Raw genomic sequence first — 19267 nt, forward strand, 5'->3', positions numbered from 1 at the left:
CTCAGCTAAACCAGTGAAATTGACAAGTTTTCTGGGCACTGGGGTTTGAGCCAGGGAGGGAGGCTGCCACCTGGGCAAGTTGCAGGCAGCTGCTGCCCGCCTCCCAATTGGGAGCTGGCGGGAAGCAGAGGGCTGCCGCTTGCCTCCCTTTCACTGTTTTTCCTCAGGTACCCACTGCCTGTGTTTTGCATACCACAAGTTGAGAAACTATGCTCTAGAACTCTCCAGACTTCTTCCGTGGTACCATAAGTATTAGCTGTAACCTTTCAGCCTATTTGCCAAGGCAAATGGCAGGGGTTTCTTGCAGCTTTAAGATGTCTCTGAAATGAAGGCTATGGGCTTACTGGGGGAGAGGTTTAAGGAGCTTTCCAGCAGGCAGAGTAGAATTTTGTGAAGAACAGGAGTGGTATGTGTGAGCTTTATTCAAGATCTTGTAACTTAGTGTCAGACTGATGCCAAGAATCTGATGCCACATGCAAATGCAGCAGAGTTCATACAAAAGATGTGAGAACCTTAGCCCTCCACCCAACTTCTGGGATTCTTTACTACTTTAGGGATCTATCTTTTGTATCTTCAGTATATGTATTTAAGTCCCCTCCCCCAAAAGTTTATGGCTGCTCTGAGAGGGAAGGGGTCTCTATTACCTCAATCCTATCTCCTGCCTCTCTCGCCCCTTCACTGTTGAATAGCAGTGGTTCCTATCTCCTGCCAGCTTTTCAAAATAGCACTAAAAGTGAAACTGATAGTTTGTCCATTTCACAGCTGTGTGAACAGTGCCAAAACTAACAGGGTGGCAGAAGGTACATTCTAAGTGCATGGTCCTAGGATGTCACTGAGAAGATTCATAGGCCCAGGAGTTTAGTGGCCTTCAGTTTTGTTTTGTGTAGCTTGACTTCTAGATTCCCCCACTTTTGCTTTATCAAAATGTAATGCCGTATGAGTGCACATAGGGAACACAAGACGCCCTATCTTATGTATAGAATGCATCACAAGTACCAGAGAGAATAAAAGACCTCCTTAAACTTCTAACACACAGGCCTCTGCTAAATCTCTTACCTGTCAGTATATAGCAAGGCTTTTTATCCCTCTTCACACTGATGCCAGAAGGCAGGACACTACATGATGTGCTGCAATTTTGCTGTTGAGACTTTTGTAAATTATGATTTCCTGGGGCTGAAGTGTACATTTGGGTTTGGGGAAAAAACCTTCCAGAACAGACAAGGAAAGATGAAGGCTTTTTGGGGTTGGGAAGGTGTTAATCAGAAGTTTTGAATTTAAGTACTTGGCCATTTCCTTTAAAGGAAGATAAGTGTCAGCTCACTTGAAGAGGGAAAATATTTGCATGCTGAGTTGGGTAAAAAACAGACAGCAGTGTAAAGATTATTTGGTTTTCAGAAGATTGCCACATTTATATAAAACTGTCTAACATACAAAAATTAAGCTAAAACATTAATGGTTAATTTACAATTTCCTGCTAAGTGACCTGTAATTCAAACGTTATTTCTCAGAAGGTAACTGCAGGTTTACTTGAACTAGCAGGGAACTACTACAACCATGGTGAAACGTTCCAGAGGGGTAGCCATGTTAGTCTGTATTCACCGAGAGTCTTGTAGCACTTTAAAGACTAACAAGTTTAATTTCTGCAGGCATAAGCTTTCGTGGGCTGCAACGGCATCTGACGAAGTGGGGTGCAGCCCACGAAAGCTTATGCCTGCAGAAATTAAATTTGTTAGTCTTTAAAGTGCTACAGGACTCTCGTTCTTTTTACTACAACTGTGTACTTCTGGCTTCAAGCCCTACTGCCGTCTTTGTATTTACACTCACAATTGCCTAATATGCCAATGATGATGATCAAGCTTGAAAGTTACTTATCTGAAAGGAGGATTTAATCACTGGCAAAATACCCTTACGGCAATGACTATTTGGAGACCAAGTTTTAATAACATATACTGAAGGGTTGAGGTGTTAGTCAAGAAATATAGGAAGGCCTTCCAATATTGGGTTTGGCTATACTGAGTTCATTTGAGTGAACTACTTGAACATAACCAACCAGACTGGTAGAAAATGACTTTATTAGTCATTTTTGGGACAGGAAGTGCAACTCACTTTATACCACCTTTGATTTTTGAAGTACAGTCATGCAGAAAGTCATTCCAGAGGAACTGCTTCTATAATGGTTACAGCCTCTTCCGTGCCAAAATTTTATTGAAAGCGATATCAGCATTTTAGAAACTTATGGGTAACTTCATAGATTCCAACAGATTCCTTTATTTTTTCATCATAGTCATTCCAATCCTGCAGGAATTCAAATTTTACAGCATTAAAATAGAATGGGGGAGTGTTTAAAATCACATTAGAATTTCACATGATCTGATCACAATTCCAAATTTGGGTTCTACACTTCTGCAGGAAGCGTTTATGCCCCTAACCTGTCCAGTTTTATGTCCAACAGATGTGAGAACACCAAACAAATTAAATTAGCTTCAAGCTTCTTAGTATTTTTAGCTTAAGGAATTAGATTTTCTGTGGGTGAAGTCTGTAGCCAATAAAGCAACCATGGTGGGTGAAAGGATTATTTACAATACCCCATCTGGTGAGTCACACACAGATCTTCCTGCCACTTGGAATACTAAAGAGACACTGACCTTGAGATTCCTGCTCATGGCTAGTGAAGATTTGGAACATCTATGGACTTATCTGCACAGAGATTGTGCTATTTGAAACAGCAGTAGGTCAAAATGCACAATGGAATTTTTAGTGTGCAGTAGCAGGATGTGCCCAGCTGGCTCCTGTGCTGTGGTTCATGTCCCAGCCTGCCATGCCTTTAAGTTTTGTGTGCACAAGCCCCAAAAGTCATATGCTAAGCTTCAAAGAAGACTGCACACCACTATTCAACATCTGGAAGAGTACCGGGGCACTCCTAAGAAGTTTCAAATCAAAAGAAAACCAGTGCCCCTATAATAAAGATCCCCAAGTTAGTCAAGAGTCCATGGTTTGGGGGTCTCAACTGGCTTTAAGATCAGGCTACAATTATACCATGCCTACTCTAGACACTTCCAAATAAGCACCCTGAGGTGCATGCTAAGACTAATCACTCATGTTTGAAACTCATGTTTCCTCCTCTACTTAAGATATGGGCACCCACACCCCTCTAAAGGACTTAAGGCTGTCCTTTTAAATGAGTGACTTGTACTTCTAGGGACAGGGAAACTGAGGAAAAATAAGCTGTACCTTTTCCAGCAAATTTATTTCATTAAAAGGTGTGCCAGATTCTGCGCCTTCAGCAGCAAACCCAGCCTACAAAAGCAGAATTACAATAAACTTAGGTATGAGTTGTAACAAGAACAGAACTAGTCATAAATCTTAAACATTGTTAAACGTAGTTCCACAAAAAAGGATTATCCCGTACAAGCATTTATCATTGTAGTGGAGCTAGCTGTCCCACAAACTGATATAAAGAGTGGCCAATGGTTTCAATATAGGTTTAATAATCAAGGAGAGTTTAAGCCTGCCCGTTCATGTGGTTGAAAAGCCCAAGTTTTATTTTTATATATGTTGGATTCCAAAGTATACAACAGATGTAGAGTTTGGTTGTATCCTGTAGTTATACAAACATTACTAATATTATGCAAGTAATATAGTAAAATAAGGAAGCATCAGTTTTCCAGAACACATCCATGTTTTTCCTGCATTTTTTTTCTCTAACTTGTTTCTTTCTCCTCCCCCACCTCCTAAATCTCTGGCATCACAGATTGACTGTATCCAGTATGTCTGTTAGTAGTGAATGCATTAATTAAAATTGTCACTAAAATATTTTAAGGTATTTTAGAAATAGTGCATTTTGGTTAACAAGCTAACAATGGAAAGCAAGAGGAAAAAAAAAAGACAAGTCCTTCAGTTTTGGTTTAAACAGCATGAGAACCCAGACATCTCTTGCAAAGGGGCTAAGTGGCTGTAACTACCATCATCCTATGTAATTCATTTAGGTACAGAGGAGACATGCAAAGCACTACGAGAAGAATCAGCTAGATTTTAACTGAGCAATCAGGTTAGACACTTCACCCAAGCAACACAATTTCAGAATGAGATCTGCACTTGTCTACATAATCTACCCTTTCTAGTAAAAACTGACTTGAGAGAACTACATTTAGTCTCCATGGATACGAGCAATGGCAACACCCCTCTTCCCCCAATCACTCTCTCAGTCCCGTTCCCTTCCCCCCTCTCCGAACACTGACTCAAAGGAATTACTGGGGAATAAAAAGGTCAACCAAGGTGGCTGCAGCTCTGGGATCCAGCACATAAAGCCATGGATGCATTTCCAAGGAAGGTACAGAACATCACTCATTTTAGAGTTGGGGTAAAAAATTATTTGGTATTTAAATGATGTTTTGTTGGTCAAAACAAATCCTTAAGAAGTTAAGAACAATGGCACAAAGTAAAGAATGCACAGTATAAGAAGCCTTCCTGTGAGCTATGTGGTTCTTTTTATTTTTACATGAGTAAACAAATGACTGGCTATGTCACAAGGGCAACTCTTCCCTGGTTTTGCAAACGAATGCATACAGAACCTGCTCCCAGATTCTCTGGAGACAGATCCCCACTGGCTTCTATGGGTTTGCGTGTACAAGGAATGTGCTACCTGGTCACAAATGATGTTTTGGGATCTGTGAAGATTAAGAATTTAGTCATAATCCCACAATGTGTGACAAATGTCAATAGGAGTGGTGCATTTAGATCAGATGTAGGCAGCCTTTACATGAGCAGAATCACAAGGTTGAACCATGTGAGGGTGGAGGGAGGAAGGGTACAGGAAGATGCATCTCCACTAGCCCCAATACAGAACTTCAAAAGAGCAAAGAAGGGAAGTGGGAAGGGATGCAGAGCCAACAGCACCCAGTAAACATTCAAGAGAGATTCATGGAACATTTAACCATGTGACTGGAATTACAGGCTGCTCTTGTTCCAGCAGGACTTGCACTCTTACAGTTTGTGGCGTCACAGTTGATACTCTCATTTAATCTCTGCTAAATGGATCTGAGTAATAAAGTGACTTGTCTGCCCTCTGTTGACTGGCTAAGAAGTAACAGGAGCTGCATCTTAGAACATACCTAACAAACAAAACAGGAATTACCCAACTTTCCAACATTGTGGATCACCATGCAGTTATTCTGCTTACCACTGTAAAGTGTCATTTCTGCACAAAGCAAGGCAAGTACAATTGTATGAAAAGAAACTTTGAAGACATTTTTTCAGCTGAAGGATAATACTTTTGTTGGGGGATACCATACAGAACTAATACAGGTAAAAAGGTGTATATTGGCATTGGAACTTAAAATGAAAAAAGGATAATTATGAATTAAGACTTCTTACCAAATAAGAAATGTACAAGCATCTTAATCAGATATTCCCCCCCCCAAAAAAAAACCACCCATGGGATTTTCCAAGGAGAGAATGTTTCTTTTTGTCATGGAGGGAACTAAAGGATATTTTCCCTTTTAAGAGTGCAGTGAGAATTCTGGTGATTTTATTGGAAGGCAGACATTTTAATGGAAATAATTCTCATTAACTTCAACTAGGTTTTAATTATATTTATTAAAAATAATTTCAGTCTTATGACCTATCCTATTACATTGATGTTTACAATAGAACTCAAACGTGATCTCCTAGACAAGAGAGGCTGAGGGAACTGGGCTTGTTTAGTCTGCAGAAGAGAAGAGTGAGGGGGGATTTGATAGCAGCCTTTAACTACCTGAAGGGAGGTTCCAGGGAGGATAGAGGTAGGCTGTTCTCAGTGGTGGCACATGGCAAAACTAGGAGCAATGGTCTCAAGTTGCAGTGGGGGAGCTTTAGGTTGGATATTAGGACAAACTTTTTTCACTAGAAAGGTGGTGAAGCACTGTAATGGGTTACCTAGGGAGGTGGTGGAATCTCCATCCTTAGAGGTTTAAGGCCGGGCTTGATAAAGCCCTGGCTGGGATGATTTAATTGGGGTTAGTCCGGCTTTGAGCAGGGTGTTGGACTAGCCGATGTCCATCCCTAATCTTCTATGATTCTATCTGGAGAAAGCAGGCTGGTTTCATCTGTATATGAGAGAGGGAAATGTAAAGTAACTGATGGATTTGTGAGGAACAATGATAAGTCTCTAGATTCACTCATGGAAGCATCATAACATTTAGTGAAATATCTAGGTAGGCTCTCTCTCATACACACTGCTTACAGCCTAACTTTGTGACTATTAGGTTAAGAGCTATTATAGCCTCCCATCTGTTGGTGTTGACTAAAGTGATATTGACTGCTGAGCGCCATGCAGACATGTAAATAGGCATCCTAAACACACGTGGGCTTATCAGATTTTACTATAGAAATAGATTTCTAGTTCTGGCTGTAAAACCAACAGGAACAAGCACCTGACTATTTAGTTGGTCTCCTAGATAGGTGGGCTTCTAGTGAAGGCTGTACTAGTCACCACACACACTGCAATAGCATATTTTACATATGCTTCGTTTTGCATATAAACAGCATGACTGTTTTTAGATATTTGAATTTGCCCCTCCCCCATTCTAGAAAACAAGCCACAACAATAATACATTTAGCACAATGTCACAGCAGTCTGCAGGAGGGATAAAAGCAGAGGTTTGTTTGTGTCAATCTATGCAACTTATTCCTAATCTTACTGGAATAATAGGTTAAATATAGCAGGGAGTTAGCTTATGTAGACCATGACCACGCACAAACAAACCAACAGCTAAGAGCTAGAGGAGAACAACAGATTCCAAGGCCTGAAGGGACCATTGTGATCATCTACTCTGACCTCCTGTATAACACTGGCCATCAAACACCCCCAAAATACTTCCTAGATCATGTGTTTTTAGAAAAAACTCATACAATTGTGATTTAAAAGTGGTCAGTGATGGAAAAATCCACCACAATCCTTTGTAAATTGTTCCAATGATTAATTACCATCCCTGCTAAAACACCTTATTTCCACTCTGAATTTGTCTAGTTTCAACCTGTAGCCTTTCAATTGTGTTATACCATTCTCTGCTAGATTGAAGAGCTCATTATCAAATACTTATTCCCCATGTAGGTAGTTATTACTCTCTTAAGCTAAAAGATTGAGCTCTTGGAGTCTATAACTAAGGCATGTTTTCCCAATCTTTTATTCATTCTTGTGACTCTTTTCTGAACCCACTTCAATTTATCAACATCCTTCTTGAAATGAGGACACCATAACTGGACACAGCATTCCAGCAGTGGTTGCACTAGTGCCAAACATAGTGGTAAAATAACCTCTCTACTCCTACTTGAGATTTCCCCCTTATGCATTATATCTTTTGACCACAACATTGCATTGGGAGTTCATGTTCAGCTGATTATAAATCAATCTGTATGAACAACCTGTCCTCTTCATTATTTACCACTCTCTCCCCCGCATTCCCCATTTTTGGGTCATCTTCAAACTTTTACAGTGATTTTGTTTTCTTCCCGGTCACTGATAAAAATGTTCAATAGCATAGGGACAGAACCAGTCCATATGGCACCCACTAGAAACACACCTGCTCACTAAGGATTCCTCATTTACAGTTAAATTGTGAGACCTATCAGTTAGCTAATTTTTAATCCATTTAATATGTACCATGTTAATTTTCTGTTGTTCTAGTTCTCAAAATGTTGTGGAGTACCAAGTCAAACACCTTACAGGAGTCTAAGTATATTGCATCAATACTAGTACCAGTATCAACTGAACTTTAATAATAATAAAAAAGATTACATCAAGTTAGTTTGACAGTATCTATTTTCCATAAACCCATGTTAATGGGAATTAGTTATATTACCATCCTTTAATTATTTTTTTTAAAAGTCCTGTATCAGCTGCTCCATTAGCTCACTCAAGATCCATGTCAGATTGACAGGCCTATAATTACTCAGGTCATTCTGTTTACACTTTCATTATCTGGACCTGCTCTTTTAAAGAGTATAACTTTATTAGCTGCTGTTTCACATCTTTCCAAAGATACTATTGGAATGGAAAGAATCATCTGTGTAGCCGGGAGGGGTGGTCCCCCTCGGAGAAGGACCCAGAGGGGGAGCCAGACACCCCCCCTCCCCCGGCTGGTAGAGCCCTGAAGGAAAACCCTTGACCGGAAGCAGGTGGGCGGATCCAGGCCTTTAGAAGTCCCAGGGACACCACCTGACCGGAAGTGGGGGGGAGGGGCGGAGCCAGGCCTTTAAAACCCCCGGCCTGTGAGCCCACTCGGGAAGATGGCTGCGGGAGAAGGATGCCTCTTCTCTGAAGCTCCCAGACCAGACCAGACCAGAGACCCATGCTGCCTGGGAGCTGGCGGAGGGCCCACCGGAGTCACCCACTGCCTGGGAGCCAGCGGAGGGCTGACCTGAGCAGTACAGAGCCTAGGACCCGGAGAACCTACCGGCCCTGCCTGGGGGCCGGAGGACCTGGAAGAGCTGCCCTCTGTGGAGGAACCCATGGAGTTGCCAGAGCTGCCACCCGTTGATGAGGAGGGCTTTGTAGGACTACCACACCCCAGCGACCCAAGGGAGGCAAGTACCGGGGGTTTCAGGGAGGAAGAAGCCCAGGGACAGCCATAAGACCGTGCCCGAGTCGGGGGCAACCTGGGTGGTGTGTTGTGGCAGGAGCCCTGCTGACCCCGTGGCAAACGCCTTTTGCCACTGTGAGGGCCCTGGGCTAGGATGCAGTGGAGACGGGTGGGCCTGTGTCCCCATTCCCTAGCAGCCCTGAGAGAGAGAGAGAGCGCCTCACCCTCCATACCACTCCAGAGAGCAGGCCCGGTGCTGGACTGCCTGTTGGCCAGCCCTGCCTGAGGGCCCGGCGCTGGACTGCCTGTTGGCCAGGAAAAGGGCTTGAGACTGCTCCCGGCAGGAAATAGCCGGAAGGGGTGGTCTCCCTCAGAGAAGGACCCAGAGGGAGAACCCTGGATGCTGCCACCCTCACAGGAGCACGTCCACAATATGATACTACATCATCTGTTTTTTTTCCCCCAAATACAGAATAGAAATATTTATTGAACACTTGTCTTTTCTGGATTATTACTGATAATTCTATCATTTCCATCTAGTAATGGACCAATACCATTGCTAGTATTCTTTTTGTTTGGAATATATTTAAACTCCTTGTCGTCATTAACTCTCCTAGCCACACTCTCCTTGTGTTCCTTTGCTTCCCTTATCTATTGTCTACAATTCCTAGTTTGATTTATATTTGTTACTATCAACTTCCCCTTTCTTCCATTTGTTGTTTTTCTGTGGTTGCCTTTATTTTTTTTTAAATCCAGTCAGTTTTTTAAGCAGTATGGCCTTCTTCCCCAATTGTGGTATTGTGGCTTTTTGGGCATCTAATAAGTGTTCCTAAGCAATTCCCAATGATCATTCACATTTTTCTGATTAATTTCTTCCTCCCAGTCCATGTGGCTCAATTGTTTTCAGCTTTGTGAAATGAACCCTTTTAAAGCACCAAGTATATTTTTAATCACTAGTTTGGACTTTATTCTGTTTGCACATCATAAATCTGATCACCTGTACCTAAGTTACCATTAATTTTTAGTTCTCAGGCCAGTTCCTCTTTTCTGTCAAGATGAGGTCTAATATAAAACTCCCCTATGTTGATTGCAATACTTTAGGTTAGGAAAACTATCATCTATAATATAAGGAAATTCCAAGGATGTTTAAGTACTGGCAGCATGAGACCTCCAGGACGTCATTGAAACTGAAGTCCCCTAGATCACACAACTTTTCTTCTTTCACATTACAGATAACCAGCTCCTTAAGCACCTATCCTGTTCCCTAGAGTGATTTGGTGGTCTGTAGCAGACACCAACAACTAACCCATCTTATGCTTTTTCTGTTAGGACACTGATCCATAAGCATTCAAGATCATTTTCACTTGAGTTGTCAGTGACTTGGAAACAGGCCATTTTTGACAGACTGCCACTCCTCCTTCCCTTTTGTCCATTCAATCCTTCCTAAATAAGTCTTTATTATAATTGACTAACATTCCCATCATGAAATTCATCCCATCAGCTTTCAGTAACACTAAATCAAAATTTATAATCAATTCCAAAGGCTCTTGTTTGTCAATCTCCTAGCATTGTTGTACAGGCAATTAAAGAATTTTCTCCATGTCTTTTGGTTTTATTTTCAGTCTCCATTTTGTGGTAAATGAGTGCTCATATCTTGCCTCTTTTTACCCTCCCCTTTTGTTGTTAGATTAATGCCTTCCTGATTATTCTAGTCAGCTTGTCTCTGAAAAGATTGGTTCCCCTTCTTCTGAGGTGTCCAAACCATACAGCTCTCCCTCCTCACAGAATGTGAACCAATGTTCCACAAAATCAAAACCTCCACAACTTAGCTGGACAGTAGTTCACTTCCAGGAACTTCCACAAGTGAAGGGAGAAAGAAGGTAGGACAGAAAGGATCTACAAGAAGATCTCTTGGAGATTTTTTTCTTCAGCATGCTTCCAAGTTCCCTTAAGTTATCTATTATCAGTGACAAACACATGTGTCACTAGTACTGATATTGAACCATCAGTATATCCCTGTCCATTGATTTCAGAAACCTATCCAATCTTAGAATGGCATCTTATGTCTTGGTTCTGGGAAGACAGCATGCTGTCCTATTGTCTATCCTTTCTTAGTATCCCTCCCCAAGGAGGATTGTCTGTTTTGCTTCAGTGGTTGGAGCTCTCTTGGTGAACAAGCTTAATTTTCTTGTGGGGGGTCTTGAGCCACCATCTACAGATAGATGTGTTCCATCCACCTCTCTGTTCCTTTGGACAGGGTGGCTCTTTAGCAATCCCTTCCCCAGTTTCCATATTGAGAACCTACTAGCAATTGGAAACTTCTAATGTGTGGAATTCCTCCCAGTCCACTTCTTTGTGGTAGCTCTACCCTGCCCTGCCCATCCTCCTCTGTCTCCAGCCATGTAGAATGGCCACCTTGCCTCTGGTGATTATGAACTGCCAGGCCTCTTTTCTAATTTCTTGGTGATCAGCTCTTTTCTTCCTTGAACGTGGGGTACTGATTTCTCAAATCTGGCTAGGAATTCCTCAGCTTCTCTGATTCTCAGTAGTAGCTCTACTTGCCCTTCCAGTCCAAGAATCCTCCTCTTCCACTATAGCCATCAGCTTGCATTTCATGCACAGAAAATCCCTTCTGGCTTCAGGCAGGAAAGAAAACATGGCATCTGTTCCAGATCACCATCACTGTTACATTGCTAGCTGTCTTGAAATTGCACACAAGTGAACTGGGAAGGAAAGCTCTCTCTGCCAACTCCCTCTGAAACTCTTGTTGTCTCAGTTAGTGGTTCTCTATTGCCTAGCAAGTGACCTTTTTACCCAAATCTGTCTGCTTAGCTCAGCTTCATCCTTGCCTTCAGCAAGTCTTGTTTTGTCTATCAGTCACATTTTGCTGTGGATACACCTCTGTATTTGTAGATGGCTGGACATCAGAGTTTGGTTAGGCACGGCAGTCAAATGCTGAACAGTGTCCAAAATCAGGCTTGTTAACTCTAACTTGTACAGTAACCCATCCAGACCGCTTCTTCCCATCTGTGACTAGTTATTTAGGCAATCCAAGCTGCAACTCTGCTTTAGGACCCCACTCCTTCTGCTGCCCTGCTCTGAAGATCCTCCAAATGAATTCAGATCTCCAGTGCACTACAGCTTACAAGCTACTTCAGCTGGCACCGCTCCGAAGGCTGAGTAACTTTAATTAGGTAGGTAGGATATGGTAAGAGACAATTGCAGAGAGGGGAGACTATTGGGTGAGTTATAGGGTGTTTCAAAATGATCAGTGCAATTCTCACGAGTGCTTTTATCAATTTAGAGTTCTGTAGAAAGGCCTACAAGAGCTGTCAGAGATCATTAAAAACTTGCCTGTGGTTGAAAGTCAACTGGCTCAAGACCTCGGCACTCAAATTCCACTATTGTCTTAAACTTCTCACTGTCTTCAACCTAGGATTGAATCAGAATAGCATTTCGTTTTTAATCTAATGTAAGGGAATTGGCACCTTTTAGTCTAGGTATAAAATACAGTAAAACTTTTAGAAGCAGCATGACTGAACTGTGGTCCAAAAAATGTGAATTATTTTAAATGGCTGCTAACTAACCAGAATTTCTTAAATTCAGAGACTGGCCTCCACAGGGAAGACTGAGCTCTTCAGAGGGAGGCTCTACAAGACCAAGGTAAAACTATTACATGTTTGCTTAGAATGACTAATTCGGTGCCTGATGTTGACTGTAAAATATTTAACAGATTTCAATATTTGAGTCTGAAGCAGAAAGGGCAAAGCAAGATATTAATGTGCTGTTATGATCAACATTATTAAAAATATACCTTCCAAATGCACAACTTCACTTTTGTAGCACCCAGCATCCCATTTGCAGTATGTTTCTATCAGAAGATACCTGGGTATTTTTCTCCCCCTGTACTTCTGGAAGGAACATAACAGCAAAAATTGGGAAGCCTTGTAATAAACTAACACCACATCTGCAATATCAGAGAAAATACTTACATTATAAGGCTTGATTGTGTCTCTTAAGATATCTAGAAAGAAAGCAGTAGAATAAAAAGCAGTGGCAATAAATCTTCCAATTTACCAGCCCCCAACACCAACCCAAGAGCCCTCCCTCCAGAACTGTTTATTCAAACAACCAACATTACTTCTTAGTCCATCAAAATCTAAGACCCTATTTTTCCCAGTACTACCAAGAATTTCATCTCCTGTTTTGCTGCTGCTTTGTTTTTCCCCTTAAGGAAGAAAAAGCAACACACTCTTGTAACATGACTTTAAGGTCCAATCTTACAAATATTGCTCATACAGATCTCCCAAAGTCAATGGGATCTTTGCGTGCAAATTGCTTACAGGATTGAGGCCACAGGACCCCATCATTTGTCTCCCCCTCAAATCTACATGTATGGGTGTTAGTCACTGTATAAGACAGCAGAGACCCTGTAAATACCTCCCAGTACATTTAACTAGTTTATCATGGTTGTATTTATTCCATAGGAAGTGCCTTGCATATCAGACATTTTTTAATATCCATTTCTTTTCCTTCATGTTACTGCAATAAGTATTTACATGGCTCTAAGCTTTACAACATTGCAGCTGGGGGGAGGGGGGGGGGATTTAATCTGGGATGCCTATATAATGGGCAGAACTTTATAAGAACTCCCTGAGAGCCAGGCCAAACAGCTGGCAGGTCCTTGGATGAAGCTAGTTTCTAATATCTAGAGAGGAAAATGAACACATGACAGACTTGTATGGATGCTATCAATTTTCCAAATACCAGACAGGCTTTTATATTTTTGGGGCCCAATCCTGAAACTCTCACTTCTAAAACTTGTTCTGAAGTCAGCAAGTATACTTGTGCAAGTATAAGGGTCTCAAGATTAGTAACTTTTTTCACAAAAATAAAGTGATTCAGAAGCAATGAAGAGGACTATTGGTTGGCAAGGCAAAGTGCACTGGTAATATAATAAAGGATGTATCAGGTGCTCCTTTTTACCCTTTCCCCCAATACAAGAATGAGAGATCACACAATGAAAGAGGCAAAAAAAGTTTTAAAAAGATAGTCAACCTGTGGAACTCTGTGGTAAGGGATAATACCAAGGCAAATACATTAATACAATCTAAAAACGGTTAATAATCCTACAAATAACAGCTAGAAGTACACAGTAGGCCAGAGTTACAATGGCTATTAAGTCATGTTGGGATGAAGATGATCACCAACCATGGGACAGAAACAACTTTCCTTCCCATAGTTAGATGTCCATAAACAAGCAATATTATAGGGGAGAAGGGTTCCTTAAGAACCATCCAGCACTAGTCAGATACTAGCTAATGGTCTTCTCTGCTCTGAATTCCTACATTAATAACAAAGACAAACAGTGTAGTAATTGAACAAAAAAATGTCTAGTAAGTAAAGAGATTACCCAGGAAACTCTTGGCTACTTCTATTACTCTTCATCCTTTTCTTAAAGATAACTAGCATCCCATTTTTTCCCAAAAGATTAAGATCTTAAGTGAACACTCAAACTTCAGCAAACAGTAATTTATTTCCAAACAACTTTATAGAGGAAAATCAAGCATTTTAAAAGGGATACCATTAACTTGTGAACCATGTTTCTGTTGGAAAAATTTGAATATACTATTGTTGTAGCACCTACAATTACTAAAACTAAAGACAATTTTTGGTAACTTTATTTTCCCAGTGTTTACACACTTTTTGCACTTGAGAGCAGTGTGTGTAGTCAATCCCATTCTTTTGCTGAGTGTCAGTTGCATTTCCTGTCTTATGCACAAACATGAGGACAAACATACTGTTTAAGACAAGAACTAGTAAATGGGGGAAAGTAAACCCTGATAAACAGTTAAAAAGCAACTTAACAGAAATTCAGGTCATACTATTTAAAAGCACTATTAGAATGGTTTTGTAAATTAGTTTTTAAAATCAAGTTGACAACAACCCTTAAATCCCTATAATACATATGAAAGAGCCTACCAATGGAATTCTCTCTGGAGCACAGCTTGCATTTCTGCACCATAGTGGCACTCCCTCTGCCTCCCTTAAGAGGAGCAGTGTCCTAAAAAAATTACAAATGGAGCCATCATTTTTTGTCAACTTTCTCATGTTTTAATTGAGCAACCAAAGCCTCTGAAGCAACAAGTAGTTTTTACAAGGACAGTGGCAAAACAACATGATTTTATATGTTGTCCCAAAAGAAACCTACCTTCACTTTACAAGGAACATTTATAATTGACAATACTACAGTCATCAAGGAATAATTTACATTATATACTAAATTTTAAATGCTAAATCATGTATAGAATGTGTCTTGACAATACAGACTCATTCTAGCCATTCCATAGGCTATTTATTTAACCTTCAACCAGCATGCAATTAATATTGATTAGTCAGGCTGTTGCACTACATACAAAAAGTTGTAGGACTGGGGCCTGCAAGGACAGAGGAAGAATGGTCTTGTGGTTCAGGGTCAGTCTGAGGTTCTAATTCCAAACTAAGCCACAGACTTCTTGTATTACTTTGGGCAAATCACTGCACCTCTTTGCCTCAGTTTTCCCATCTGCAAAGTGGGGATAACATTTCTTTCTTTGACTTCATTAATGTTATGAGGTAGTCAGATAAGTATGACAGAAAAGCTATAAACACCAGTACCTTTCATAAGTTAAGCTAGCATATCTCCATTTCCATCCAAGTCAATTCTATGCAATATGTACTGGGTTTTTTGTTTTATTGTTAATACACGTTGCACTTCGGCAGCTTACCATTAACCGCAAGTATTGCCATTTTTCAGAAATCTCACCGCAGTTCCCACATTTCATCTGGAAAAGAAAAACATACACCAAAGACTCTTAAAGTTGTTAGTAACTGGTCAATAAAATAGCTCAAGCCATTCTTAAGTCTAAGTATAGTCCTTGTGTCGTTGAAAGGTCATGGGACAGCTAACCCTGAAAAATGGGGGGCCAGAGCCTTAGTTGGTCTGTTTTCATAGCTCCATTAACTTCATTTGAGCTATCACAATTCACGTAAATTGAGGATCTGTCGCAGGGAATCTTAGGTGGAAAGGAAACAGATTACATGCAGGAGCCAAAAAATAAAGCTGGGGATAATACATCCCACCAGTTTGTTACCCAAGCTAGTCTTCCGCCAATTATACTTAAAAAGATTAAAATCATAATCACAAGAAAGAGGGTGATGGATCTTATTTGGCTGAGGAATAGCTATGATTTTACTTCATCATAACTGATGCTATAATGTAAACATACATATATCTAACAGTTACACAACTTCCAGAAATCGCTTAAATTAAAAACAAAACAAAAACCCTGCAACAACTTTTGAATCAAATATATTCATCTTACTTTGATTTAGCTTACACAATTAACCATGCTTGAAATGTACCATGATAGCTCTAACATTGTATATATAACCAATAGGATACTGGCAAAAATACTTTTGATATGGCAATGAAATACCACAATGATAGTATAGAAACCTAGAGAGATCAGACAGAAAAACTAGCTTTTATTGCAATGTGTATATATAAAATAAACGAGGTAGCTAGAAAGAGGGAAAATGTGCATATATAGCTTGCTTTTATTGCATTATATTTAGCAGGATTTTGTTGCATAATGGTTTGTGTTGCATTCTACAGTGGTTTGCACTGCAGGATTCCATTATAGACCAGTAATTTGTGTAATGGATGCCTGCAATACAAACCATTATAGAATGTAATGTAAAATAATGCAATAAAAGCCTGTAATTGAAAACCATGCAAGTAAGTCATAGAAATGCAGGGCCAAGAGAGGCCCTTCAGAGGTCCTCTAGTCCTACCCCAAGCTAATGCAATTGCAAACTTATTTGACTTGTATAAATTCGCAATTGCATCAGTAGGGGGGAGACTAGAGCAGTAGTTCTCAATCAGGGGGTTCATCAACTCATTTATATATTTGCCTAGTTTTACAACAGGCTACTTAGAAAGCACTAGCAAAGTCAGTACAAACTAAGATGTCATACAGACAGTGACTGGTTTATACTACTCTAGATACTATACACTGGAATGTATGTACAATATTTGTATTTCAAATGTAGTAATTGTGTTAAATGAGGGAGTAAGCCATTGTTCAGTAATCGTGTGCCGTGACACTTCTGTAATTGTCTGATTTTGTTAACAAGTAGCTTTTAAGAGAGGTGAAACTTGAGGCCATGCAAAACCATTCCAACTCCTGAAAGGGGGGCAGCAGTCTGGAAAGGTTGAGCGCCACTGGTCCCTTGCAGCCCGACAATCTTTATACCAGCCTTTCAGTGCATGACATTTTGTTCTGTAGTCTAGTGAGCACCACAGGCTTGTACTGTAAAACAAAAATGAGGGGTTTGGGAGGCGTTTTTAAGCACACTGCATTTCATGTTGCTTTGCCTAGCGCTGCAGCCCTCCGCTCCTGCCCTAGCAAGGGGCACGGCAGCCTCCCCGGCCCGCCATACCTTCAGATACCAGCGAAAATCCTCCCCCACCGGTCTCAGGTTGGTAATGTTTTCCAGGGTCGCTTTCAGCTGCAGCCCAATCTTCTGCAAAGCAAGGGGCGGGGAGGTAGAGGTGAGAGTCAGCGTGTGTTGTGACAGCCCGGGACTCCCCGGCACAGGCACAGGCAGCGCCGCGCCGCCCCCTTACCTACCCCCATGTTGCAGGGCCTGCCGCGCAGCGGTGCAGCAGGCGCCTGGCAGACTAGACGCAGCTGAGCTGCCCCGTGCCGCCGCGCGGCGCAGGCAGTGGGCGGGACCAGCCGCGAGTCAGCACTACAAACGCAGACCAGCTACCAGCCACCAAATCTCGCGATCGGTGGCGCTCTTGAAAAGCGGCTCGTCGCATTTGCCACTCTCCCGGGATTTTTGCCCTTAGACAAAATGGTCGCTTCGTCCCATTACTTTCGCGAGGACTGAGGCCCTTCGCCAAGATGGCCGCCATCCATTACTTTCAATGGGACTGAAGCCTCAGACAAGATGGCCGCCGATGCCCTGTACTCCGCAGGCAGCAGTGAGGCTGCCCCTAATAATGATGGCCGCCACCTTCCTTTGTATTTAACGACAGAAGACGCCAGGCTGCTCTGCGGCTGCGCCTGCGCTCTCCATCCCTCCTCTGCACGGTGCGTGAACTAAAGAAGGGAACGGGGGTAGACAGGAAGAGACCTGCAGTGCTCGTAGCTGGGGAATGTAGGGTGCAAATCAGAGCAACGGAGGCAGGGCAGTGTAGAAGGAAGACCAGGACTGCTGGGCCCAAGAGGGAGGCTGGGGAGCTACGTGGGGGAGGGGCAGGAGGGAGATTGTGGCTGTCTGGGAATGTAGGGTGCAGAATGGAGACAGTGCAATAGAGTAAAGCGAGAATGTGAGAAGCAGGAGACTACAGAAGGGGAGACGAAAGGAAGGGCTCTGCCTGCTAGGGGCCAGGGCACTGCAGGGGAGCACAGATGGACATGAGTGGCCAGGAGAGGATAGTGACAATGGAGAGGGAAGGAATGATAGAACGGCAGCTCCAACTGCAGGGGTGAGGCAGGTGTAAAGCATGGTTTACACTTAAGAAAAAATTAGATTGGCCTACCTACATTGCTCAGGGCTGTGACAGATTTCATAGCCTGAATGTCGTGGTTAGGATGACCTAACCCCAGTAGAGATGCTGCTAGGTTTTCCATTGACTGAGCTACCACCTCTTCTTGGAGAGCTGGTTTAACTACATCAACAGAACACCTTCCGTCAACATAAGAAGCATCTACATACACTAGAGTGGCATAGCTGCAGCTGTATGATTCTAGCACCTTTGGTCATAAGCTACATAGAATCTGCAACTCCCTTACAGGTCTACTTTAGTAATAATAGGGACTGTTCCCTACACATATTTGCATGTGTGCAAATAGTAATCATTTGTGATTTTCTTTTATCAAGTTACCTAGAAATCTGGCATTCCAGCATGTTCTAGATGTGACTTTAAAATTTATTTTTTCTATTACTACTCCCATTGAAGATAAGTTCCATTGACTTCAATAGTACAGGGTCAGCCCCTTATATATTTGGCATATGACAATATTGCCAGAGAACAGGATTCCTGTCTCAAAAAAGACAAATGGCACAAGTGAGCAAAATATACACAGAATGCCCAGATGCCAAGCAGGCAGCAAAGCACATGCAGTAACTGAAGCTAGAAATATTTTCCTTCAGTTTTACATTCTCACTTGATTTTTCAATCTTAAAAGGAAATTATATTTGAAGCAACCAACCCACTTCAATCATCTTTTTTGTTTTTGCATAATCCACAGAATTTAACAAATGAAGGCCAAATCCCATTAATCGTACTCACACGAATATACCTATTGATCTGAACAGGACAATTCATGTAAAGTGAGAAAGATCTAAATCTAAATGTGCAGAGCCACATGATGATGATCTCTTCTGCTCCCCAGGCAGATGTATGGTTCCTTTTTCTCTCACAGGGTAATCACTAGAACACATTGGAACCTGAAAATTATTAACTCAATATACCTTTTTATTGAAGTGTTCATGCACATTACTTCCTAAATTGCTTTCTAGAGTTCGTTTCAAAGTGAGGGATAATTATGATTCCTGGGTATAGTTTAAGTAAACAGAGTGTGCATAAGAGAATTACAGGTGGGAGGAATCATCCAGCCACTGGCAATTGGGGTTTACAACATCTCATCTTT

General features: G+C 41.5%; 1 protein-coding gene across 1 annotated transcript; it reads right to left on the reverse strand.

Annotated features, from left to right (window-relative positions):
- Nucleotides 1-1995: 1995 nt before the first annotated feature.
- On the reverse strand, nucleotides 1996-17398 carry CZIB (CXXC motif containing zinc binding protein). Its single transcript, XM_067535481.1, has 8 exons — nucleotides 17234-17398; nucleotides 17043-17126; nucleotides 15326-15382; nucleotides 14541-14622; nucleotides 12551-12582; nucleotides 11913-11990; nucleotides 3232-3297; nucleotides 1996-2295 (listed from the first exon to the last, which is right to left on the reverse strand). The coding sequence occupies exons 1-8, from the start codon at nucleotides 17237-17239 to the stop codon at nucleotides 2218-2220; spliced, it is 483 nt and encodes a 160-aa protein (XP_067391582.1). The 5' UTR covers nucleotides 17240-17398; the 3' UTR covers nucleotides 1996-2217.
- Between the last annotated feature and the right edge of the window lie 1869 nt (nucleotides 17399-19267).

The sequence above is a fragment of the Emydura macquarii genome, unplaced genomic scaffold, assembly GCF_026122565.2.
Source record: "Emydura macquarii macquarii isolate MOO-44397 ecotype Brisbane River unplaced genomic scaffold, CSIRO-AGI_Emac_v2 contig_3506, whole genome shotgun sequence".
NCBI classification, from domain to species: domain Eukaryota; kingdom Metazoa; phylum Chordata; order Testudines; family Chelidae; genus Emydura; species Emydura macquarii.

Excerpts from the sequence above, each read along its gene's own strand:
- CZIB (XM_067535481.1), bottom strand. Across the intron at positions 12,583-14,540 it reads CTCCAGAGAGAATTCCATTG|ATATCTTAAGAGACACAATC; the intron begins GTAGGCTCTTTC and ends CTTTCTTTCTAG. Across the intron at positions 2,296-3,231 it reads AAATAAATTTGCTGGAAAAG|GATTGGAATGACTATGATGA; the intron begins GTACAGCTTATT and ends GAATTCCTGCAG.